We start from the raw sequence: 25,302 nt of genomic DNA on the forward strand, positions 1-25,302 counted from the left end.
AATACTTCTAGATACAAATGCAATTTTTGTTGCACATGCGCAATTGTAAGTATGATTAGGACTATTACACAGCTGTTTTGTTCAAGCCTAGATAAGTGTGAGAAGCATAATTTTAGACAAACTTTAAACGAAACAAACGAAATTACAAATGGACAAACAATAAAAATAACCTAATGATTTTTTACCAAACTGGCCACTTTCGCCCTATAAAATTCGAGGAAACAGACAGAGATGACGCTCATACACATGTGTCTGACATGTTGATTGAGTGACTGCAGTGTAGACCAGATCTTCTACTATTTGTGCTATGACTTTGTTTTCTTTGTTTGTTTCGTAATGGACAATCCCAACCCTCTTGCTTAATTTTGGCGGTCATGACAACAACTGAAGCATAAAAGATGTCTTGAGTCTAGGCATTGGTGATTGGCATTACAATGTAACTGGTTGGTGCCTCCTAGTGGCAATGTTACTGCATTACACTAAAATTATACCTTACCAAAGCATTCAGAAATGTCTTTTTACATGCAAAACATGCATGTAAGAATATTATATGTGCATATGACCGTATTTATGCCTTCATTTGGTGGTATAGAACATGTGTTAAGTATTTGTCATAGTTTTACACCAGTCAAGTGGCCATTTATTACCATAGCAGATTTAAATAGTTTCTCTTTTGACTTATTCATTGTTCGTTGTTTAATGTTGCACTGAATCACAGAGACAAGTTCCTATGTTTGTGAATCCTGTTCATTGACAATAAACCCTTGGCAATAAACCCTTTCTGATTCTGATTCTGGAAGTCAAATAAAAAGTTAATAATTACAGGAAATACAAAACTTGTTGATAAAATCACACTCATGGATCTATCAGGGAGACCCATCAATATAATTCAGAGCATTTATGCCAGGAACACATTTCTTCTGACTCTTTTATTTAACAAAATGAAGGTGTTGCCATACATTTGTAGTTGTCGAGTAATACTAATTATAGCTATTTTGTAAAGTAAACCAGCTTTGCCCCAGTGTATAATACTGTTGCTAGGTTAACAGTTATAGAATTACAGAGGGATTAGGAAGTAATTTATATATTAAAAAAAAGACACAACTGGTGTGAAATCATAGAAGTACAGATCCAGGGGTAAAATTGGTCAAAATGTATTGCAAAATATTTATGCGTTAGTGTACTTTAAAGGAGTAAAGTAAAGTCGTTACTTGCTTATCACTTCAAGCATATTTTGCACACCGTAAAATAACCTGTAAATGAAAATACATAATTAGAGTGGATATTTATATTATGGTGTTGTCATTGTGTAGTATATTATACAAAAGAGTTGCAGTGTCTTCCCACAGTCAGCAGAGGGCACTGCGTTGCTGTCAGTTACACGGCATCTCCCGGGAAACAGAACCAGAAGAAGACACAAAGGGCGGCCTTCAGCATTTAGCAAGTTATTTTAGCTTAAAAGAAACAAAGATTTCCCCCCCTTTTATAAAAAACCGAGACGAGGTTTGTTTGGGGGAAAGATCCATTCATGTAAGTACGACCAGGCGCGCAGTTAGCCGGGCTGTGAGCAGCGCGCGGGGCCATAATGATCCATACATCTGTGCGCTTTTGTTTGCGTTGGGGAACTACTTCAACTTGTACATACCTCTGCTTTGTCGGGCTCATTCCACTTCCTACGAACTTCTTTGCGTCACGACATGACCAAGGATGTGTCCGCGTGCTGTCGCCGGACCATTACGTGCATTTGCCGTTCAATTTCATAAATTTGTGCGCGTTTGCCGCCGCTATTTTGTGCTATGTGAGATGTAGCACCGTTGGCTAGCTCTGTCGGTGGTCCGCGGTGAACACACGTGTGCTAACTGTCCTGCTGCCATTATCGGACACGCTTTAGGCGCTCATTCGCTCGTATTAAAATTAGTAAAACCAGCTTTGTTTGTGATTTATAGCGTACAATTACACGTTTACCAAGCACGGAAAGCACGGCCATGTACGTAACTGTCAATACACACGTAAGACAACCTTTTTTAGTGATGACATCAGTGCCACACGTATATAATAAGCTTTCCATTTGAGCTGTAGGAGATGTATATGGTTTCTGACAATTTGAGACGAACAGATATGTCTTATTTGTCCGTGTTTAGACAATGTTTATGTTTAACTCCAAGGGTTAATTCTAAAGGAATACTTCGTTTCCGGGAATGGACGTGCTACGATACGTACTGTGGGAACTATAAAGCGCAGATGCCGGTAATAAAGAGGACATTGTTGTTTTTGTTGTTGTTGTTGTTTTATGGCGGTTGGCATCCAATTGTTGCATTACCGCCAGACTTTATTCCTCAGACTTTTCGTAGTCCTCAGACTGTCGTAGTCCGTAAAAGTACTCCTTCCATTGCTTTGGCGTTACAAAGCCCATGAGGTCATGATATGTCTTTGTAACTAGAATAGTTAGGACCATAGAAGAAGAAGAATGGGTTTCTGAGTGATGAATATCCGGCAGCGCCGTTGTCATAGCAATTAACAGTTCTAAATTAAATGTATTTTCTTTTTAATGGGCAAAATATACATGAAACTAAACTACATGTGTGGCTGTGTGTGAGAGTATTTGGGTTTGAAAGTGGACTCTGTTAAATGATCTTTAATGTGAATGTGTTTTGTTTGCTTTGTATAATTTATTCCTGTCCATCAAGGTCTGCAAATGGACACGAGCTACAATCTGGTGCAGAACATATTTGTCTTTTACGAGTTTAATGTCTCTCTTCATTGTCCCTTACATTAAAGATTACACTAAACTAGTTTCACCTTTTGTTGTTCTGTGCAACATTTTGAGGTATTTTTTCCCCCTTCAAAGATGTAATATTTTGTTGTAAATTATGAATTGCTATGGCAGCAGTTCTAATCTGTTTATCACTCTGAAACTTACGGATAAACTGGAAGCTGAAATCAATTAATAAATGTGTACCTAATGTGGCTATTACTGACACATTTCAATATCCAACAGATAACTTAAGGGGACCACATCAAATTGTAGAGAAATGGGGACGTTGTTGAATGTGATGGGACAAAATAACTATAATAACGCATGAGTTTCAGTTTTTATTCATCATGACATTTAAGGAGAGATTGGAATAGCAATAACTGCGACATTTACAACCCTGAAACACAAAAAAAAACCACAAAGTGTCCTGATTTATTTGCAAGGAAACAATATATTTTCTTTTTTTTTTTCTCCCAATGAAAGTCTCACTTTTTCACAATTCAGTGGCATCTATGAAAAAGCGTGATGAGATGCAGAGGCATAAATGACTCTGCAGGACAACGAAAAAGAGGATGGTCACTGCATCTCTTGTACACGGATGGAAAATGTAATGGGCTAATGCAAATGCAGTACTCGCACTCTAGTCTGTAAGTCTGTTGTATTGTTCTTCATTTTCTTCACAAGCATAAGAAGGCAGTGGTATTGTGTCGTAAGCCCGTCTTTACGTTCTATTTAAATGCATCGTGTCAATATTTGTTATAATTGCAGGTATTGACTGGAGTTGATCATTGAAGCACGCAAGCATGTCCGGAGCATGTCAGGACAGAAGGAGCCGCTGGCAGGAGATTCAAAAAGGCCTGCAGTTTATAGAGTAAGTCACACAAATGTCAATGGGGCGCGATTTGTTTATTATGGCCCGACGGTGCAAGAGAACCGCACGTACTAACCAGACACCAGATTGTATTTTATGGACTGTTTAGTGTGCGTCTTGTATTGGTGTACTCACAATACCAAAAGGTCAAGCTTGATTTTGATACAATTTCAATTCTGTATTGATGGTATATAATTTCTATATTATTTTTTTATACCAAATATTTCTAGTGTCTTTACCGTTACCATTTTTAGAGATTTAATTGTATTTTTGAAAATGTATTAAGTGAATATATATATATATATATATATATATATATATATATATATATATATATATATATATATATATATATATATATATATATATATATATATATATATATATATATATATATATATATATATATATATATATATATATATATATATATATATATATATATATATATATATATATATATATATATATATATATATATATCGTTTTGACAGCCTTGTCACATTATTGTTGTCACGATACTATCATTTTGATTTTGATAATAAACCAATTTCTATACCACGATAATGACAAAAATGCGTCATTTTTATTGACGATAGACTAGTTCTCAACATAAAATCAAAAGACTTCCTTTATGCTACCATGTGGTTATAATAGTCCTTATAAATCTCAAGATCATCTAAAGCTGTTCAGGAAAAGGTCAAATGTCCTGGTTTTTTTTTTGTTTTTTTTTTGTATCGATAAATGTTCAAAGGAGTATGTAGTTTTGTTTACTAGTTTTAGTATCGATTTGTATCCGAGTTTTGATACTTCTGGCCTCCCTAATACACAGTGATTAATCGGTGCACTCAAGGCGCTGTAGGCTAATCTGGCAACTGCTTTTCTTGGGATTGAGTTACCAATTTTTGGAACAGCAGGTGAAAACTGCAGATTTTAGACTTCATAAATATTCATAACACTTGCTTAGCGCTTTCCATGACACCCAAAGACGGTTGAAGGATCAGGACGGACAAAAATTAAACAAGAACGAGTCATTTGAACAGTTGTCAGGGGTTTTTGAGACGAGTGTGGATGAGTCTGTTTGGGCAGGGACTCTCTTTTTTTTTTTTTTTTTTTTTTTTTTTTTTTTTTTTTTGGAAAGAAGCTAGCCAAAAAGCATGACGCAACAATGATGTGATTGACTTGCATCATGTTTTTGTGTGTAACAGCGCAGTTACCAGGATACCACAGCTGATTCAGTGTTATGCCTTTATCCCGCATTCTTCCAGAGCCGTTTGTGACAAAGGCGGCCGGCTACGTAAAGCATTGTAATGGTGACGGTTGTACATAATTGGCCCATCATTCATCACGTCTCATTTTCATAAAATAATGCCTGGATTGTGGTTTGCACTGGAACTCGGCAGCAACTATTTATAAACGCAAAGGGCGGCAGACGGTAAATTTGGCAGCACAAGTTGAATTTTCCAATCTAATCTAATCTTATTACGATTGCTTGTTCTGTGCAAAACTGTGCTGTCAAGTTGCTTTAAATATTGTAGGGCTGTGTCGGTGTAATCCCTCATTCGTCCAGGCGTGTTCCATAGTAGAAAAAGCTTCAGTTGTAGTCATCTGGACTCAGTTTGAAAAAATAGACGTTTCGACTCTCATCCAAGAGTCATTGTCAATAACAGAATTTAGCTCCAAAACTGTGGCTCCGCTATGTCGATGATACTTTTGTAACAATCAAGAAACAAGAGCTGGAAACCTTCTCTGATCACATCAATGCGGTGGACCCACATATTAGGTTTACAAGAGAAGACGCTAAGGAGAATCGCTTGGCCTTTCTTGATTGTTCCACGATCAGAGGAGAGGACGGGAAACTCCAAATAGAAGTATATAGGAAACCTACACACACGGACCAGTATCTGCTCTTTGGTTCCAACCACCCACTACAGCACAAGCTGGGGGTGATCAGAACCTTACAACACAGAGCTCAAGGTGTGCCCACCAGCTCAGAGGGCAAGAAGAAAGAGGAAAAACATGTCCGAAATGCCCTCTCAGCCTGTGGTTACCCCGCTTGGGCTCTCAACAGAGTGAAGAGAACCAAGAAGCAGGACAAAAGGGAAACTGAACAGAGAAGGAAGGGTGTTTCTATCCCTTATGTGTCTGGCCTGTCGGAAAAACTGCAGAGAATTTTTAGACAACACGAAGTCCCTGTTTATTTTAAACCAGGAAACACTTTAAGACAAAAACTGGTTCACCCAAAGGACAAGTTGCCGACTCAAAAACAGAGCAATGTAGTTTATTCGATCCAATGCAGTGAAGAAAGTTGTAAAGAACGTTACATAGGTGAGACGAAACAGCCTCTACACAAGAGGCTTTATCAGCACAGAAGAAATACTAGTTCAGGACCTCAGAGCGCCGTGCATCTCCATCTTGAAGCCTCTAATCACTCGTTTGAAGACGGTGAGGTGAAGGTTTTAAGCAGGAGAAAAGATGGTTTGAAAGAGGAGTCAAGGAAGCTATTTTTGTTAAAAAAGAAAGACCTTCTTTAAACAGAAATGGAGGGCTTAGGTTTCATCTTCCTGTTATTTATAATGGGATTCTGAACCCCTGGAAAGGTAAAGGACATTCAGATGCTACTCAGGGTGGTTGTGCCAGGGTCTCACAAAGACAAAGAGGTTTCTAATAGCCCATTAAGATTCTGAATAGGCTAGCTCGGTAGAAACAAGGGGGAGTTTCTGTTGAAACAAACAACTCTTTCTACTTCAGGAAGGCTCCTCCCAATGGGCGGGTCTTACCACAGAACAGTATTAATATCGGAGTTCTCGACCTAAATTCTGTTATTGACAATGACTCTTGGATGAGAGTCGAAACGTCTATTTTTTCAAACTGAGTCCAGATGACTACAACTGAAGCTTTTTCTACTATTGTAGGGCTGTGCAATGAATCACATTTGAATAGAGATCACGATTCAGTAATTTCTAATCGTCAAAGGTTTGCTCGGTTCATTTATTTTTTAAATTTTATGTCCAGTAAAAGTTGTTTGGAGCTCAGACTTTAGAGGCTATTAAATGGCTATTTGTACAGACAATTTTATATTGTAAGATTATACAATATAAAATTAACGAAAACAATACCCTTAACAGTTTCAATGTCAGTGTGTTGTTCTTACGCTCAGGAAATTCATATTGAAAGCCATTTTTATTTGTTCAAATCAAATCCAAAATCAAGATCGATCAATGTAAAAGAAAATTATTGTTACATTTCTTTCTCATATCGCCCTGCTCTGTGATATTTGTATTAAGAGTATAACATTGGGCAATAGAAAATGGCCAGGGCGCATCGTAATTGTGTTTCCCCATATTAACACTAATACAGTGACCTTGAGACTTGCTTTATAAATATGTAGCAGTGTAGTGCAGCATTTACCGAGGTTATTTGCAGAGCGGCGCTTTAGCTGACATATATACACAAACCAGTTTTTAGTTTGTCAGCTGTTGAAAATAGTAATAGCACTGTGTAGCCAAACTGTGGAAAAAAATAAGATGCCATTCTTCGAAACCAAACGATGCCAGTGTGTATTTTGACGTACTAATAATTGGTAATCATTTGCTTCTTTATCTTTTAGATCTACTTTGCCGTTTCCTGGAAGCCCAGACCAGTATGAGGTAATTCAGAGACCATTTGAATGTGGTCTCCATTTGTCACTCGTTTGCATGAATCTTTAAAAACAGAAAATACAAAGTTAATCCTTGTCGTGGATGGGCTTTTTTGCTAACGTGCCAGATGCATTTTTCAATATTTGTTTCACTTGAGAATCTGGCCGGGCTCTCAGTGTTCGGTTTGAGCCCGGCCGTTGTGTGGCGCACCAATCACAGAGCAGCATTGTAGTTTAGGCGGAAGTCAAAAGGACGAACCTAAAGAAACATACGGACTTTTTTGTTTTAAAAAAGGTGTCACATAGAAGCGCTTTGTGTATTCGAGGATGATATAGAAGTCTGTGCTTTTCTGTACTGGATTTAACAACAACAGATTTTTTTGGCTTCTTCCTGTTGTGATGCTTCGACTGATCAGACGCCTTTTCCCGGCTGCTTTCAGCGAGAGCCTGGCCAGATCGATAATATTTAGAACTCAGAGTGATACACATATCAATCTGGTGTGAGCAAGGTTACTAAAATCCTAAAGGCAAAACAAATGATTTTTTGTCTTTATTGTTTCTATGTTTTGTTTTTGATGTACTAATTCATTTATAAGAAAAATCACACATCAAATAAATAACAAGTCTTTCTTTCTAGGTTTTTATCAAGGAGCTAGTGTGGAACCTCTTTGGTGAAGGAAATGACGTGTACAAAGAAGGAGAATGGGCCAAATCCATAGAGATGTACACAGAAGCTCTGAGTGTAGCAGACTACGCCGACTCTGAAGATGTATGCGTCTGCACCGGGCTCATCGAGAAGCTCTACGCAAACCGGGCCGCTGCTTACCTTAATATTACAGTGAGTAATAAATCCACTGGATATTTTACTTACGAGCATGAAACGATTAGTGCTAAGGCTATGTTCATGCAAAATTAGAATAAATGAATAAGAAGAAAACTACTTAAAAGGTGATTAAAAGTCAAAAGAAGTAAAACAAAACAAAGGTATTCAGTGATGTTTACAAGATATTTACAGACATGTTTTAGCACAGTTCTGGTGCATAAAATATAGTTTGAAATAGAATAGATACATTTTAGTACATTTTATCCACTCTTTGTATCTTTTAAGAGCAGTATCGCTTGATAAGATACTCAGACAAAACCCATTTTACGCAATAGTCTACATTGTTTCATGTCCTGAACTCCAAGTGAGCCATAAAAAGGCTTGTAAATAAAGTCAGACGAGCAGATCTGTGTCATGAGGTGTGCCGTGCCTCTGTTCTCAAACCTCTCATTTGAATCAAGAGTTTGCATAAGCCACAATCCGTGACCCCCACACGGCCATTTAGCTCCTTTTAAAAAGCTCCGTCTTAGTCTATTGTTGTTGATGATAATGCTCAAAGACGCTTCATTCATTCACTCTCCGCTCTCAGTAATGGTAAGCTTTTGTTTTCTTGCACTTGGAAATGAAATGACTATAAATGTGAGTCCAGCCAATGATTCTCAAGCCATTCATATCATCACAGTGCATTTGAAGTTGTAATAATTGTTGCAAATGATTTCATATTCCAACTGATGTGTGGAGAGGATGTAGAGGATTTTTTTTTTTGCATTTTATTCATTCTCAAGTGCTGATGTATGTTTTTGTTTGTTTTAAAAGTAGTGAATTTAAACAGAAAATCCCGGGCATTCCCAAGTAAACAAAATACAGAGCCATAAAACAGGTCTGATCAAAGGGCTCTTTAACCGTGCGATTCGTGTGTGTGTCGTCGTTAACTCTGTCTATTCCAACCAGGGACTGTATGACGCTGCTCTTGTCGACTGTGAAAAAGCTCTGCAGCTGAATGACGGCAACTACAAAGCACTGTTCAGGAAAGCCAAGTCCTTAAAGGAGCTGGGGAGACATCAGGAGGCCTACGAGGCGGTTGCCAAATGTTCCCTCGTGGTGCCTCAGGTGAGACGCAGATCTTTTCATAATTGATTCACGCGCGCGGGAAATCTCTTCTCCTTTTGTTTTTATAAACGTGACAAACATAGAAGTAAATGAAAGCATCAGAGCTGGCCTGCAGGCGCTGGGTTTGCTCTGGTATTTTCTCCTACATAATGCCAGACATGAATGAAAACTGTATGAGAACTACAGCTTCAGATTTGGAATGGTCTTTGTTCCTGATGCATTTGGCTCTTTAATATTTGTTTGTTTGTTTCCCGCCCTCTGCATTGCAATAAGTCTGTTTTTTCCCCCTACAGGACGCCAGTGTCATGCAGTTGACTCAGGACCTTGCCAAAAGTTTAGGATTGAAAATTCGAAAAGCTTACGTAAGGATGAAGGTCAGCTCCTTTTTTTATTATCAAGCAACTAGTCATAATTCGAAGGAAAGTACTTCCTGCTTTCATTTTATTTCGTTAACCAGTTGAACGGGTGTCCGTGTAATGGTACTCTAAACATTGCAGCAAAACTAAATGCCAAGTCGGTGTTTGTTTTTTTAATACGTAATATCTGTTTGTACAGCCCGCCTTGAATGTTTTACATGGATCATCTTGTCAAGATTCATCGTCTGAAAAGGTGTGTATGGGAATAAGTAACAAACCGCTGCTTGTGTTTCTTAGAACTGACAGTTTTGTTTTTTCACATACAGTTTTGTAATGGTTCGTCTTCAGTTGAAGATATAGAAATGGGTAAGATAAGATAAGATTATCCTTTAAAAGCTTCGGCCCGTCGCATCCGAAACTGTGAACGATGCTGCGCTGTAGATTCATGCGTCTTTCCCCTTTCACAGAAGTGCCTCAGTTAAATCCAGATAGTGTTTCGGCTCCAGCTCAGATCCAAATCCCCGTGTCGCTGCACTCGCCCCTGATAGACGCGGTGTCGGAGGAGCGGCCCCCCAGCACCAGCCTCTCCTGCGGGACGCCCTCGGACTCCAAACCCCCGGGCTTCGAGTCCGTCCACCTGCCCGCATCCACGCCCTCCTCCTCCCCGCTCCCCGTGCCCACGTTTGTGAACGGCTGCAGGTCTAATAAACCCGGCTTACCGGACTCTAGCTCCGATTTCGACACCGACATTATCGGTGATGATTTGGACGATCTTTTAGACCAAGCCGGCCCCGAGTCCGACATGGTGAGTGGAACAAAACGCTTTCTTTGTTGCTGCGAATGTATTTTCTCACGTTCTCTATTCTATTTTCCAGGGTATACCGATAGTAAAGGGGGCTCTTCCTTTGCCAACTAGTATTTCCTCCAGTAGTTCGTTGTCTTGTCCCTTCCTAATGCCGTCAAATATTAACCCCTTTCTGCCCACTAGTACTCAAACTTGCACCGTCACTCTGCCCCCCTTGTATCATCAGTCTGGATCATTATTTGGTTTGTCCAGTTTGTCGACTTTTGATACTTTACCTCAGCCACTAGATGCGCTGGATAACCTTTCTATATCAGATTATAAATCAGGTGAGGCAATTGTTACTCTGTCTGATGATGCTTTAGTGTCTTGTCGTACTTTTATTCACATGTTACTTTTTCACGATTGCAGAATTTGCCCCTCGGCCATTTATTCCACAGGTAATTTTCCATTTCATTTTTGTGTTATTTAGTCAATATTTTCCTGTGTATTTATTGGGGTTTTCTTAAGTAGTTTTAAGTAGTCTTAGGAGTGCCTGTGGTGGTTTATGGTTTTAGTCTTATTTTGAAAATAATCAAGCTTGCAAAAAAGATGTTCTGCACCAAATTTAAAAAACGACTGCGCCGTTTTAGTCCTCGTTTCCGTCGCTAACGCCACTCGTTTTAGTCGCTCCAACATTTAAACGCACATTTTAGAGCTGGACCGATGATTGTGGGAGTGCTTATTAACACTCTGGATCACTGACCTTTCCGACTGGCTGTTTTGTGTTCTCAGATGAATAATCACGAGGCTCCCATGGGAATGCCTGTGGGGATGCCGGAGGTCAAGGGGATCCCTGCAGCTGTAGACCTGGCCAAGAACCCTTTAGCGGAAACTCATGAATTCAGACAAGCGTGTTCAGTCTGTTACGTTAAGACAGGCAAGTATTGATGATGAGCGTTTGTCGGGGAAGAAAAAGTCTATTCTGCCTTTTTAAGATGTTTTTTTCCTGTATAAACCGCAGGCCAATGTGGTGGTTCTACTTTTTCTTCTTTGGTGTTTTATGGTAGTGGGTATCCAAGTGTCACATTACCGCCACCTACTGTAGTTGTACGTCTTCAAAGTATGTGTTTTACGCTATATAGTTAAGTATTATAATCCGTCTGTGTTTTCAAGCGTACAAATTCAACTTTAAACGTCACAGATATAAATGTAGCGTCTTTGCTTTTGCCACAATCGGTTGCTGTTCCAAATCAAACCTTGTATCAAAAGATGTAATGCTCAATCAATATACCGCAATAATTGATCAAAATGAATCACAAAACGTACATTACTCTTATGCGATGATGTTGTCGTCGTCTCTGCAGATGACGATGATTTAAAACCGCTTGAATCTGATCAGCTGCAGCCTTGATGGTTAATTTGCGTGCGCAGTGGTATTTCACAGTTTGACCTTTTGTGTCTGCAGGTGCCGGTGTATTGGACTACACACTTCACACGGAAGAACATAAATGCAAAAAAGATGCACTACTCGGCCGACTCAAGCATTCAACAGACAAAACGTGGAAGTTAATACGGCCGAGGCCCACAAAAACCCAATACGTGGGGCCCTATTACATTTGCAAAGGTTCGCTCCACTTAGTCGCCTTATCAGTGAAGCGCCCGTTTTTGTTTATCCCCGTTTTGTTTTATCCACCAGCCACATTTCATGCTTTGCCATTTTGTGACTGAGGAGCCGGCGTTTTAAATGTCATCCGTGTTGTTTCAGAGGTAGCAGTTGGACAGGATTGCTTGTACCCGGGCCATTGCACATTTGCATACTGTCAGGAAGAAATTGATGTTTGGACTCTGGAGCGAAAAGGGTTTATCTCCAGGGAGCTGCTCTTTGATCCTTTCGGGCCTCACTCCAATGTCAGGTTGACTGTCCCAAAAATCTTACAGGAGCATCACGGTATTTTTATGTTCCTTTGTGGGGTAAGTATTTTTAAAACTGTAGTTTGATTTGGTAGAGGGTTGAGCTGAGACGCATGCAACACATTCAGTCCTGAACATTTACTGAACAGTATTGACATTTTCATGGACTGTTTTCAATCTCTGAGCCTAGAGTAGATTAAAAACAGCCTAGAGTAGTGTGGATCCAAATTAAAACATTTTTTGCAATATATGGTACATTAGAGACTGAATATTGTTGTAATTTCACGATACATTTTGTGGCCCTATTGTAATCAACTTTATTTTATTTACAGGTATGTTTTGACCACAAACCACGAATAATAAGTAAAACCAATAAAGATGATCCTTTTCTTTGCTCTCACCCGGTGACAAAACATGATTTTGAGTCTCACAAGTGAGTTCAGTTCCAGACCTTTCGTTAAATGAACAGCAGATGAACAGGTGAAGGTTCATGGATGCCTGTCTTGCAGGTGCCTGGTTCACATTTTGAAGGAGAACATGGTTCGTTATTCCAAAATCCGGCCCTTAACGTCCCTGTGTCAGTTGGATTTGTGTCGACATGAAGTGAGGTACGGCTGCAGCCGAGAGGACGAGTGCTTCTACGCTCACAGCCTCATCGAGCTCAAGGTGTGGATGATGCAGCGGGACCTGGGTAAGAATGTTCAGAACGGGTCAAACTTCTTCTCCGTTTCGATGACCTGTGGCTGTGACTTAAGCTTTTCTCTGTGACAGGTCTTAGTCATGAAAGTATTGTCCAAGAAGCAAAAAAGTTTTGGGCTTTGACAGCTTCGTTGCAGGGAGTACAGGTAACGGGAACTTCCAAACAAATGTATCTCACATCTTATTGTTTGATATTTATGTTCTAAAAAGAATGTCTTTGCAGCTTCCCAGCACACAGCCCAGATTTGGGCCTCCAAATCTAAAGATGATGTTTGTTTGTGGCCAATGTTGGAGAAATGGTCAGTTAAGTGAAGCTGACAAAAACAAAAAGTATTGTGCTGCTAAAGCCAGACATACGTGAGTACTCGGTCACTTTGTTACAGTAGAATCAGTAAATAAAAGTCTAATCTTGTCCTGTAACGTGTCAGGTGGGCCAAAGACAGAAGGGTGGTACTAGTCAGCTCTAATGAAAGGAAAAAGTGGACAACTGTTCGTTCACTTCCAACCAAAAAGCCAATACCTGCCCAGTTTGAGGTGTGTCTGAATAACCTTTTCCTATGTCATTATTCAGACAACTCCAATTAAACCTGTTTTTGTTCTCAGATTTGCATGCACGTAACAGCTGGAAAGAAATGCCAGTACATTGGCAATTGCACATTTGCTCATAGTGTAGAAGAGAGAGATCTATGGACCTACATGAAGGAAAATAACAGTAAGTTTTGGGGCCAGAGTTGTACTTCTGGTTCAGTCTGACACATGGTAACAAATGTGTCGCTCTAGTTGGAGACATGGAACAGCTTTATGAGCAGTGGCTGCTGTCTCAGAAGCCCGGCTGGGGCGACGACTCCTCCAACAACTCTGTCCGGGAAAATGGCAAACAGATCCATATGCCAACAGACTATGCAGAAGAAGTGGTGAGTTTGAGACTTTACAGTAGAAAGAACATTATTTTGACCTTTTTGACATTGTATAACTGATGCTTGTGTTTCAATTCAGGCTGGAAATCATTGCTGGCTTTGTGGTAAAAACTGCAACAGTGAAAAGCAGTGGCAGCAGCACATCACTTCAGAAAAACACAAAGATCGTGTCTTTAACTCTGAGGACGATCAGAACTGCTGGCAGTATCGATTTCCCACAGGCACTTTTAAAGTTTGTGAAAGGTGAGCACATGGAATATGGCTGGTCAATAAAACAAACAATATAACAATGTGCAGCAACATCTGAACTATGACCTTTGGATGTTCTTAGACAAATACTTTACTATCAAAAATGATTGTGCCATGATTGTACAGCTGAAATGGAAACTTAATTTGGATGGCAGTATTGAGTTGCCTTGTGTATGAAATGTGCTCTACAAATAAACTTGCCTTGCCTATTGTAATAGAATTGCTAAAGTGTATATTTAGCCCCCCCAGCTGATGCAGTATTAACCGTTATTCTTTGTTTGAACGGCGTCTGTCCGCAGGTTCCTCAAAGGCACGTGCACAGAGGACGAGTTGTGTAAACTGGCTCACGGCGAGCAGGAGCTGAGGGAATGGAGGGAACGCAGGGAATTCCTTTTGATGAAACTTGCCAAAGCTACAAAAGATCATCTTATAGCACCGAATGACAACGATTTTGGAAAATACAGTTTTCTCCTAAAAGACATTAAATAATTAACAAGATTCATGTTCAAGTCCAAAGGTAATAGAAATGTTTGGATTCAAGTTAATACATCGGGCTATTCTTGAGGGGCCCCCGAGGCACATGGGGAAAGTCTGATCTGATTTTAAAGCACCATCAGGGAGCGGTCCGGCGAATGGTGTTTGAAGTGTGTTCATATTAAAACAACAAACACTCGAAACGGTGGTGAAAAAAGCATGTAAACACCAGAGTTGTGTTCAAGTACCTTTTATTTCTGAAGTTTGTTAGCTTTTTAACCTTATCCTGGAAAAGAAATGTGTACGGGGTAATTAAAATTGACAGGTAATTTGACATTATTTTATTCCGTAAGTATACATCATTTTCACTTCAAATTTTATCTAATAGTGTTACCATTGTAATGGGCACAAAAATAAAACTTTTGAAAAAAAAAAAAGTTGGTTTGGATCCATATTTTATTTTTGTAATTTCATTCCAGTTTCTTTGGGGGTCGTGAGTTGCTGGAATTTTACTATGGAGTTTGTGCCCTTGAGCGAGACCCTTATCTCCTTGGATACTGTTTGTCGCACCAGCCTAAAAATGCAAGTGTGAAAATAACAGATAAGTATAAATCACACCCCGGCTAAAACTATGAAAAAAGGTGCTACTTATAGTCTGGAAAATACGGTACTTATAAATGGGCTGGAATCAGAGGGCCAATAGTGGCAAGATGCACAATGAGAAACATGCCATCAATCTATGCCAGGGGGGGAAAAAGAATGCATGAAATTGTAGAAAGAAGCTATGCAAGACTGACCTTTTAATCAAAACACTGATAATGTTTTATATTTTCTCGTGATTTATACGGTTTGAACCCTGATATTGCTGTGAATTTGCGGTTGTATTGGGTCCTTGGGAATATTAACTTTTGCGTTATGTGTACCCGCTTTCCTGTCTTCACCCGCGCCGGTCTCGATTGGACGCATCTCGTCGTTTTGTCACACGTATTTAGACAACTTTCTCAAAGTTTGTGCGCCACCAAATTTACAGTTTGATATAGAAAAGTTAACCACCATCACGTTTGACTGATGGCCTGTGTCAAGTGCTTGTGTCGCATCTGCTGCGGTTGTCTTCATTTTTCAAGCGTAATGACTTGCACTAGACCCAAGTACTTTCAACAGGAACATCTCCACTCTGCCGTTCGGTCCATTGAGGTGGGCTTTTGCATCAATCACACAGCTCCCCCCCCCTAGAAGTAACGGGACCCCATCATCGGCGCCTGCGAGCGGCTCTGCATTCAGGCCATCACCCGCTGCAAGTCCTCCACCTCCAGCTTCCACATCCGCCGGTGAAGCGCCGCCTGCTCCGAGAGGTCTGCCACTTTCACGGCGCGGATGACTGGCTCCGGGGCGGCCGCCTGGATGACACCCATCACCATGACATATTTGCCTGTGAAAACAGCGAGCATGAGGCCGGTGGAGTGTTTGGTGGCAGCGGAGGCACAGCAGTTACAGGCCTATAGGCGATTCAAGGTTTATTAGATGGAGATTTGATGTAAGGAAATGGGGATTTGATGGGGCATTTTGTCAATACACTTTGTCACGGCAATTAACTTCAGGCTTGGAAATGGTTTTGTAAATTGTATTGGAAGATACTTCACGGCCTTTATGTATTGATATTACAATAAATTAGATATAAATAAGTACTAGCGTCCAATTAATAGGTAATAAAAACTTAAAACCCCACATACAAGTCATTGTCAGGTTGAAACTATGACTATGGCGTTTTTAATTCCCAGAACAAACATACTTATTATTTACAGAGCAATGAAAGAGTGGAATATGTTGCCATCGTGATAAAAACAAAATACATCTAACTGAAATGTATGTATGTGTGTAAATAATATACTTTTATATGACATTCCTATGATGAATTTGTAGGCCAGGGGGGTTCCCAAACTGTTGAAGCTGGGACCACAAGTATAACTATGCATGAATAAAAATAGTGAAATCAGATTTCAGGTTGTTTATTTGACCTAATTTTCAGGTTTCCAAATTAAAAAGCAGAATAAGTATATTTTGAGATGATGTTGCCTCGTGTACCTACATGGGGCCCTCCACTTTGGACACGTTGGTATAGGTAAATATTGATTGCAATGTTTGATATGAGTTCGTCACACAAATAACCATAAACATTGTGTATATTAACAAAAATATATAATATAATATATAATAATCCAGAGGAAGAGAAGCCAACTGCTAAACTCAGCTAATGGGGATAATAATACTCAATGATAAACTAAAATAAATCATGCCCTGGTTTTAAAGGCGCAACGTGTACATTTTCTGTCTCCATAGAGCTGTAGTATCACACTGAACTTGGTTACAGGTTAGATCTGTGTAGAGGCGACCCCACTCATAGTAAGAATGCATGATGTTTTCAGGTATTTTTAGCAGCAAAAACACCTGTTATTCAATGATGAAACAAAATGAAGGATACATGAGATAAATGCCACACTGGGGAACATTCCAGGCAGAGCAATGACATACGTGGAGACAAAGAGGTTGCGGACGGTCCACCACAAAAGTGACACAGTCCACCTTAAACACGTTGTGCGTACATCATAATTACCTTGTAACAAGCAGGGCTTTCCTTTGGGGATGCTGTTGACCCCCTGCACAGTGAACGTCCCAGTCTCGTCCATCAGTAGCACCATGTTTCGGTCCAGCTGCACCTCCAGGACCGTCCCCTGCATCCAGACCAGGGACACCAGGAGGTATCGGTCCGGGCCCACCCTGATCTGGACCCCTTCAGCGGGGTCCATGTGCCCTCTGGCGCCCGCCGTCCTCAGCTGCCCCGACAACACCTTCACCGGAGGAGGGCGCTTCTTGTCCACTGTGGTCCTCTCCGCTTTGTACATCACCAGCTCAACCACATGAACACAGAGCTGAAAGAATAAAGAACATCCTGTGCCACACAGAGCTAGTTAAATGCCATATTAAGTATTTCTACTATAAGCACATTTTTGAATTTCAAGTGTAGAAATGTCAGTTAGCTTGCTTCTTCATTAGGGCTGCAACAATTAATCAACTAGTGACTTATCAACAATAACAATCTTGACTATGCAGACTCTAAAACACATACCAAAAGACCTTTTATAACAAGGACATTGGCATTATTAAATACAAAAGATAAAATATATTATCTTACAAAATGTATAAATAAATAAACTATTTCTGATTTTCATAATATACTTAATATATTCGATATATTAATTCGATAATTCGAATACACTTTATTTATAAATAATAAATATCTAGAAGCATTCATTCAGCATATTTACACCCTTATTCGGCTGAAAATGTATTTAAATACAATCAGTAGAATTATATATAGTCGACTACTAAAATAATATTAGTCACAGCCCTATTCTTCATTACAAGGGACTATAGACTGCATAGTGTGAGCAATAAATGCCTATTAAATAAATATATATGGTGAAATTCGTTTGATTTGCTGTGATGTTACTCATATGTTGCAGAGTAATTAGCCAAAACCAATTTGATTTATCACATTTTATGAAATACTACAAAATTACACTTCGAAATCACACTTCACTATTTGCCTCCAGCTTTATCCAATCCGGAATATAGAATATAACTGCTTATATACTTTTGAATGGTCTTTATGTTTAGAGTGTTGATCTGTAAACACAATACCTTAGTTTTCGGCAAAACTCTAACGCGAGCTCCCGCCAACAAGTCATAAACCGGAATTTGCGATTAAAGTACGCTCCGCCCCTCGAAACAACACTTCCGTTTCAAACTTTTCATAATAAAACAAGTCGAATGAAGTTAAATAAATGCATAATTATTTAACTAGAATTATATACTCATCCCACTTATTTAAAGGGTTCCATTGAGGCCGCGTGAATTAAGAAGGTGAGAGAGAGAGAAATGTTCTTTTTCATCTCACAAATAATCTATACTTTTGTGTGTGCACTGTACAGGCTTTAAAAGTTGTAATATGAGGTTACATGTTGCTATTCCAATGTCCAATGTCTGTTATGATTGATAAAAATGAAAATCTTACAGTTTTTGCAGTTATTGAGTTCGCTTGTCTATTTCCTACAGATAACATAATATACCGGTTCTTTATTGTCATAACTCAATCCTCAAAACTTCCCAGGTTATATAATGATTGAATAAATTAATATTTCTGTAGTACAAGTACAAAAACATGACCAAAAGGAAACAATTTCATTAAATAAGTTTTATTTCTTTAAGAATAAATGAAGAAAAGTGTTAGCAATTTCTGTACATTTGTTTCACTGTTTTCCCTTGAATTTGATGAAAATCTTGATAAACATTTGGGCTGAGAAATGTTCTGCTGCCACATAGCGCACTTTGACCCTAAAAACGATAAGATTAGTCCACGGCATCAGGTCACTTCCTCTTTAAAATCCACGATGGTCTTTCTTGAAGCCTCACTGCTGTTTCCAGTTTTATTTTTATGGGTTTTATTTATTCCCAGTTCAGAACTGTCATTAAAGAGGCACATTAGAAATACTGCCATTTTCCAAGGACCGTGTCTTTGATTGCATCAACAAACTGTGCAGGCACCCAGTAGACCCAGTATTGAGAGGCTTCTGTTGGACCGAGCTGAAAAGCCTGTGGAGACGACAGAGAACTGGTCATAGTAAAAAGCAAACACCAACAATTTCACAAATCATTTCATAAACATCCAAAACACAATTGAATCTGAAAAATCAACTGGCATCAATATTTACTGTGGACCAAGGAACAAACAGCAAGTGCCAAACATCCAGTTCTCTACCTTTGTAATGGTGCAGAAAGAAAATGAAGAAACAACGGACAATACTTTCATTCAGCAATACCCATTCAAATCCTATTACGTAAATAAAAAGTACACAATTAAAGTTATTCCTTGTTAAGACTACTGCCACTACTACTGCATAATGATGGATGTATCAATACTGACTAGGGCATCAAATACTGATTCTTATGCAAAGTGATACTTGAACTTTCTCAAAGAAGCCCGCTTTGTTTATCAAATTTGAATACCTTTTTGAAATACACTGTTAATATTTCTAGTTAAATTTGGGGTGAAGCAAAGACGATGATAAAGCCAGGGTAAAAACGCTTTATAGTCGAGGAATTTCAATGCATTTTACAACAAAACTTTAAATCTGGTAACTTTCCACTTGCAGCTCGGAGCTATTGAATTTAAAGTTTGTGTATAAAATACATAACATAAAGCCATATTTCTTATTGAATGTTTCCTGTACTCCATTTGAAACAGCCTTCAATTTCACAGTGCAGAACACAAGAGCTTTTAAAAGGTTAAATATAAAGAAGTCACTGACATTTCCCGCTCTACTGAAGACTAAACAAAAATAATCTCCACTCAGTTTCAGAAACCAGCTTCATAGACAGGCAGACACTTAAAGGTGCACTATGTAACTTTTCTAATGGAGAGTCTGTAGGTGCCTAGAATGTTTGCTAAAAGTATTTGTACTGGGAACAAGCTCATCTCTCCACAGATCTGACCCATAGCTCGGCCTGGTGGTGTCATTTAATGCCATATTGTGGATTTACATCTCCATGGAAACCAGATAGTGGACAAGAGTCAATGTAATCCCTCATTTGTCCAGGAATGGTCCATGGTAGAAAAGGTTTCAGTGATATTCATCTGGGCACTGTTTTTTAAATCCAGATGTTTCAACTGTCATCACCAAGTCATTTTCAATCTGAAGGTACTGATAGAAGGTAGGAGTTATAACCTGAAATAGCTCAGCCTTTGTTTTCCTGTTAGTCTTGTTAGGGGTCATTTGAACCCTATTGTTCGCTCTTGAGTGGCAGGTAGTGGACAATAGGGTTCGAACTTCCTTCTCAGAGTACCTTCTCAAGTACCTTCAGATTGAAGGTACTAATAGGCATCTTTCGATTCCTAAAAAAGATGTGACATGCACAACAAAACTGTGATTGTTCTCTAATTTCTGGAGTAAAAAGATTATTGGCATCTGGTGTGAGAAATCGGAATGATCATGAGCAGAAGAAAATCAGAAGATTTTGCATTAACATTTTGATAATATTTTAACAGCATAATAATTATAATAATGATAATCTGATCATATTCAGACACTGAGTGCACATGTAATTATAGACACTTATTCTAAAAATCCACTAATGAACAGGTGTGTGTTACCAGGTGTTTTTGATTCAGATTTCTCTTGGACTTCAGATCAGATCAAATGATTGTGTTTTCTGATTACTGTATTCTAGTGATCAGATTTCTTCAGTTGCGCAGTATTTAACTTGAAAACACTTTATCAAATGTTTTGCTTGTAGTGATGAGTTTGAGGATATTTGATCATAAAGCAATTACCGATAACTGTGCCTTTTTACTAAATGAACAAATATTTAGTGGAGTGATTTTAATAGTAGCGACAGTAGCAATAGTCAAATGCCTGTTGTTGTAGCTTAGCAGTAAAGTAGATAACAGAAGTAACATTCAGGCAGAAGAAGTCGGAGTAGCACTGGCAGAGATCAAATCTTTGTTGTCAATTTCTTGCACGCGTTTGCTACATATTCACTCTGACATCACAGTAGTACAACCCTTACTACTACAACTGCAACACTGTTTTCAGAAATCTCTATTGCACTTAAATGATCTCCAAAAGACAGGAATTAGTACTGTAAATGAACAGTTACCATCATGTGATAGTCCTCGTGGCCTTCGATGGGCTCAGTCACTACGTTTTTAATGGAGCCCATTGGGACTTTCTCCGTTCTCTCTGCAGAAATACACACAGACAAAACAGAAAAGCATTTATTTAACAATGGCACAGTAAACGTGCTTTGAAAGGAGAATAATGAGCCTGACTGTGTTCTCACCCTTCGTTCCAATCCACAACTGATCCTGCTCCAGTTTGAAAGTGAGTCTAACTTTTCCTCCGGATTTGTTGAACATCCCGGATAAAGGCACTGTGGGTAATCGCTCCTGTGACGGGCACAAGGCAAGCAATCAATTTCCCTCACATGATTTTCAAAGAAAGCAGTCACTCAGAGCAAACTTAATAAAGCATTAATCACACTGATTGTCTAGTTTTAATAAGCAACATATTGACGTTTTGAGCGAGAGAGGAATGTCTATTGAGGGACATGTTTTCAAAATGATTAATTAGAAAAAGCACTTTTAGAAATGGTAACTTTCAGGGACGTCAACAGAAAATATTTTTAAAAAGGTGTGTAACTTTTCTGAGGGGCATGTCTGAAGGGCTCCTTCTAGAATGTTCCACAGTATGGAATTAAACTCATCCATCTTGCATTTATTCTATTACTGGCATTTTTATTGCTCAAATATAACTTTATACGAAAAACATTCAATATCGCAAGGATCGGGGTCACCTCTCCACAGATCCGACCTGTAACTTAGCCTGGTGGCGTCGCCTGCTTGTCTCCATTTCTATAGAAAGGTTTGATGCCATACTGTAGAACATTCCAGGCAAAACATCAACATCTCCATGGAGACGATCAGATGGCAGAAAAGTTACATACTTTAAAACCTTTAAACTACGCTCATCTTAAAACATAGAGTAAAAGAAAATGACAATCACAATTTCAACACAAAGACAGTTGCATTATCAAATAAAAAATGTGAAAAGATCAGATTTTTATTAATAAAACACTTCAATCGTAAAGATGAATGAAGCCCCCTGTCAGCATTGTTTACCTTTATTTGGTAATGTATTTAAAACATTATAAGTCGTTTGACTAGTCGACTAATTGAAAAAATAACCGCCAACTAGTCGACTACAAGAATAAACATCCATGTAAACATATTATATTTTTGTTTTATTGATTATTCAAAAATGCTGTTACATATTTCTTCAGTAATATAAAAAAGTGGTTAATGGCAATTAACTAAAGCCAGAATATTACTAAAATCTTATTCGATAACAAACATATAAAAAATGAATGTAACATTGTACCTTGGTTCCTTTGACAGCTGGCATTATGTCTTCTGGTTTACCTTTGTCCAGGACCTTTCTGTGTAGCTGAAACATAACAACAATTAATACCACACACGGCTATTTAAATGTGTGCATTTTAACTCACCTTTTGTCTACATAAAGGTTCTTTCTTGTTTTCCTCGGCTTTGACTTCCTGCTGAATGACCTCTTTGGGCGTGTTCACAGCTAAAACATCATTCATCGTAGATCCTACTACCATTATTTTTGCACCGTTTGTAACTTTTATCTCTCGGAGCGTCTTTTCTTCAGGGAGTAAACCTTTGTACATCACTTTCTGCATCGAAGGTGGAAGACCTGGAAGGCATCAAGTAAATTACAGCGGAGGTAAATTATGTGTTCATCGTTTCATATTTAGAATCATTAAAAACACATCTTTACCAGTGAGTGAGTGTATTTTATCTTTTAGCATCGCTCCGGTGGCGTCAATACCGATTTTCAGGTCATACTTATTCTTATTCCAGATAATCTTCAAGTCGACCATCTCCTGCTGCTCGTCGGCGTCGTCCCCGTTGCTAATACTAGAGTCCTGAGTTGTGGCGTTTCCCGAATCCGTTTGAGACGAACTTTCTGAGTCGCCCTCAAGCGGTTCACCATCATTTGGCCTCGTGTCAGATTCCATTATGACTTCTGCACTTCCTGGAGACAGAAGAAGATATTTGAGCACGGGAAAGAAATCACGGTAAACGACTAATGTAAAACCTGTGTTACAAACCTGTGTTACTCAAGGACAAAATAAGGAGTACGCTAAGATTTAGAACTCATCAGACATTATTCTGAACCCTCTCTTTGACACTTGCATAGCTTAAGTATGATATTAATCTACATTTTATGAGCAATGACTGTATTGTTGAAGGCTTTGGCTAACATAATGTATTGTTAGAAAATATATATTCAAAACCAGGCTCGAAACGCATGTGTTCAGAATTGCTATTTCCTTCTGCTGTTATTTGTTGCCTTTGTAAAGTGTCCTTGAGTGTTAAGAAAGGTGCTATTAAATGAAATTAAGTATTACTAATCACTAGCAAGTCAGTCCAACAATTCCACGAAGGGAGTCTATCAAATCAATTCTGGGTAACAACTAAAATTGTGTTTATCGTCATAATACGACTAACAGGACAAATTATTGGTTAGAATAGTAACATCAGTTGTAACTAAAATCCAAACATAACGCCTGCTTCTTTATTGGCACAGCCCGGCTGTAGCTTAAGGTTAGGTTAGGACAAGACAGTAAAATTGAATGTATTGAAAATATGAAAATGAATGTATTATATTACATTATAGTATCTCTGCCCAATCTAATTTAGCTTCCAGCTCTTTACACAGCCACATTTTCCCTTTGATGTTTTAGTTATTGTATTAAAGACATTTATAAGTCCTAATATTGAATTTCAATCATATTTCGCAGTGTTTCCCATTGATAGAGGAGACCAAGGGTGGCATTTTATAGTTCAAATGCTTAGTCTAAAAATGGATGATACTTTATGGTTGTAGTATTGCCATATGTATAGAGAATTAACTATATTTAATCTGCAATGGGTGCTTTTTTATCTGTAGAGGCAATAACTTACATCTATACTTCACCAGCGGTATAGAATTGATTAAATGTGTGTCGTTTATGGAGCAAAGTCTCTGTTCAAACCACTGGGAAACACTGACAATGCGTTTTGGAGAACCTAGTTTCATTTTAAATACAATGGTCTGGTACAAAACTGAGTGGTCTTTCATCTGGCTGCTTTGAAATGGCATTTGTTTGCGAATTAATTCCCACCAGATCAAACGACAAACTGAAACTGACAAACGCAGAGAAATACGCGTTAAATAATTTTCAGTAGTGTCGGTATTCTCTGTTAGCACTCGTGAGCTAGCAGCAACATTTGTGAGAAACAAAACATAGATACACGATGCGTACATTTAGAGTCGATCTGGTGTATTAAATCCCGCGTTAATACATTAGAAACGTCCACAAGACAATTGACTATAAGAGTTGTGTTACATTTAAGAATAAAGAAAAAAGACAGCAGTATTTTGTCAGTACCCACCATCCTGGGTCGCCATGATGATTGTGTACAATCTGTTAGGTTGAGCCAAAGAGATGAACCGCCGCAGGATGAGTCACAACATTTAGGAGCAAAACTTTACCACAACTTACCTGAAGACGTTTCTCTGGGTACAATTAAATGTCAGTAAAAAAAAAGACATACAGTTATTCTTCCTTTGTACTGAAATGAGGCGTACCGAAGCTGACGTTGAATCAAACGTTCACTAACTGAACATAAACACGAAACTGAAACAATCACAGCTAAAGTTAACGCTACTTGTGCTCTACTAATTACTATTTAGTTTTGGACGGCTCGGATCTGAATCTTTCAATCATGTAGCACTTGGCTACTTAATCTAAAAATGCATAAGATAAATAAATAAAGACGCTATATATTTTTTTGAAAATAAAACGTTACATGAGCAGTACTTTCTGGAACCGAACAAACACGGAAGTTGGAATACGTTGCTCTTGCTCTTAAAACTCTTTGGGGTGGAAGCTGAGATCAGCAGTCCACCAAGAGACGGCCTTTCTCAATAAAACTACTGGAAATATAAAGGATTTATGGTGCATTTTTATTCATCACGTGTTTGTGTAATGTAAACAAACATCATCTTTTACAATCAAACAATACAACAG

General features: G+C 38.6%; 3 protein-coding genes across 3 annotated transcripts; 1 reads left to right on the forward strand and 2 right to left on the reverse strand.

Moving 5' to 3' along the window:
• Positions 1-1,371: 1,371 nt before the first annotated feature.
• On the forward strand, positions 1,372-14,617 carry zc3h7a (zinc finger CCCH-type containing 7A). Its single transcript, XM_072443045.1, has 23 exons — positions 1,372-1,530; positions 3,524-3,626; positions 7,237-7,276; positions 7,904-8,104; positions 9,041-9,199; positions 9,493-9,573; positions 9,755-9,808; positions 9,882-9,921; positions 10,023-10,360; positions 10,431-10,686; positions 10,769-10,797; positions 11,132-11,276; positions 11,805-11,963; positions 12,105-12,310; positions 12,583-12,683; positions 12,760-12,941; positions 13,022-13,095; positions 13,173-13,306; positions 13,378-13,483; positions 13,553-13,661; positions 13,730-13,863; positions 13,946-14,109; positions 14,415-14,617. Exons 2-23 carry the CDS (start codon positions 3,559-3,561, stop codon positions 14,602-14,604), a joined length of 2,970 nt encoding a protein of 989 aa, XP_072299146.1. The 5' UTR covers positions 1,372-1,530; positions 3,524-3,558; the 3' UTR covers positions 14,605-14,617.
• A 222-nt stretch (positions 14,618-14,839) lies between these two features.
• rmi2 (RecQ mediated genome instability 2) lies at positions 14,840-17,529 on the reverse strand. Its single transcript, XM_072443043.1, has 2 exons — positions 17,201-17,529; positions 14,840-16,018 (listed from the first exon to the last, which is right to left on the reverse strand). Exons 1-2 carry the CDS (start codon positions 17,487-17,489, stop codon positions 15,867-15,869), a joined length of 441 nt encoding a protein of 146 aa, XP_072299144.1. The 5' UTR covers positions 17,490-17,529; the 3' UTR covers positions 14,840-15,866.
• Positions 17,530-18,824: 1,295 nt separating this feature from the next.
• ubfd1 (ubiquitin family domain containing 1) lies at positions 18,825-24,818 on the reverse strand. Its single transcript, XM_072443038.1, has 7 exons — positions 24,665-24,818; positions 23,004-23,261; positions 22,711-22,919; positions 22,584-22,649; positions 21,487-21,592; positions 21,304-21,386; positions 18,825-19,239 (listed from the first exon to the last, which is right to left on the reverse strand). The coding sequence occupies exons 1-7, from the start codon at positions 24,678-24,680 to the stop codon at positions 19,129-19,131; spliced, it is 849 nt and encodes a 282-aa protein (XP_072299139.1). The 5' UTR covers positions 24,681-24,818; the 3' UTR covers positions 18,825-19,128.
• Positions 24,819-25,302: the final 484 nt, after the last annotated feature.

The sequence above is a fragment of the Eucyclogobius newberryi genome, unplaced genomic scaffold (genome assembly GCF_026437365.1).
Source record: "Eucyclogobius newberryi isolate DKJ021-1_F unplaced genomic scaffold, fEucNew1.0.hap1 SCAF_13, whole genome shotgun sequence".
Classification (NCBI taxonomy): domain Eukaryota; kingdom Metazoa; phylum Chordata; class Actinopteri; order Gobiiformes; family Gobiidae; genus Eucyclogobius; species Eucyclogobius newberryi.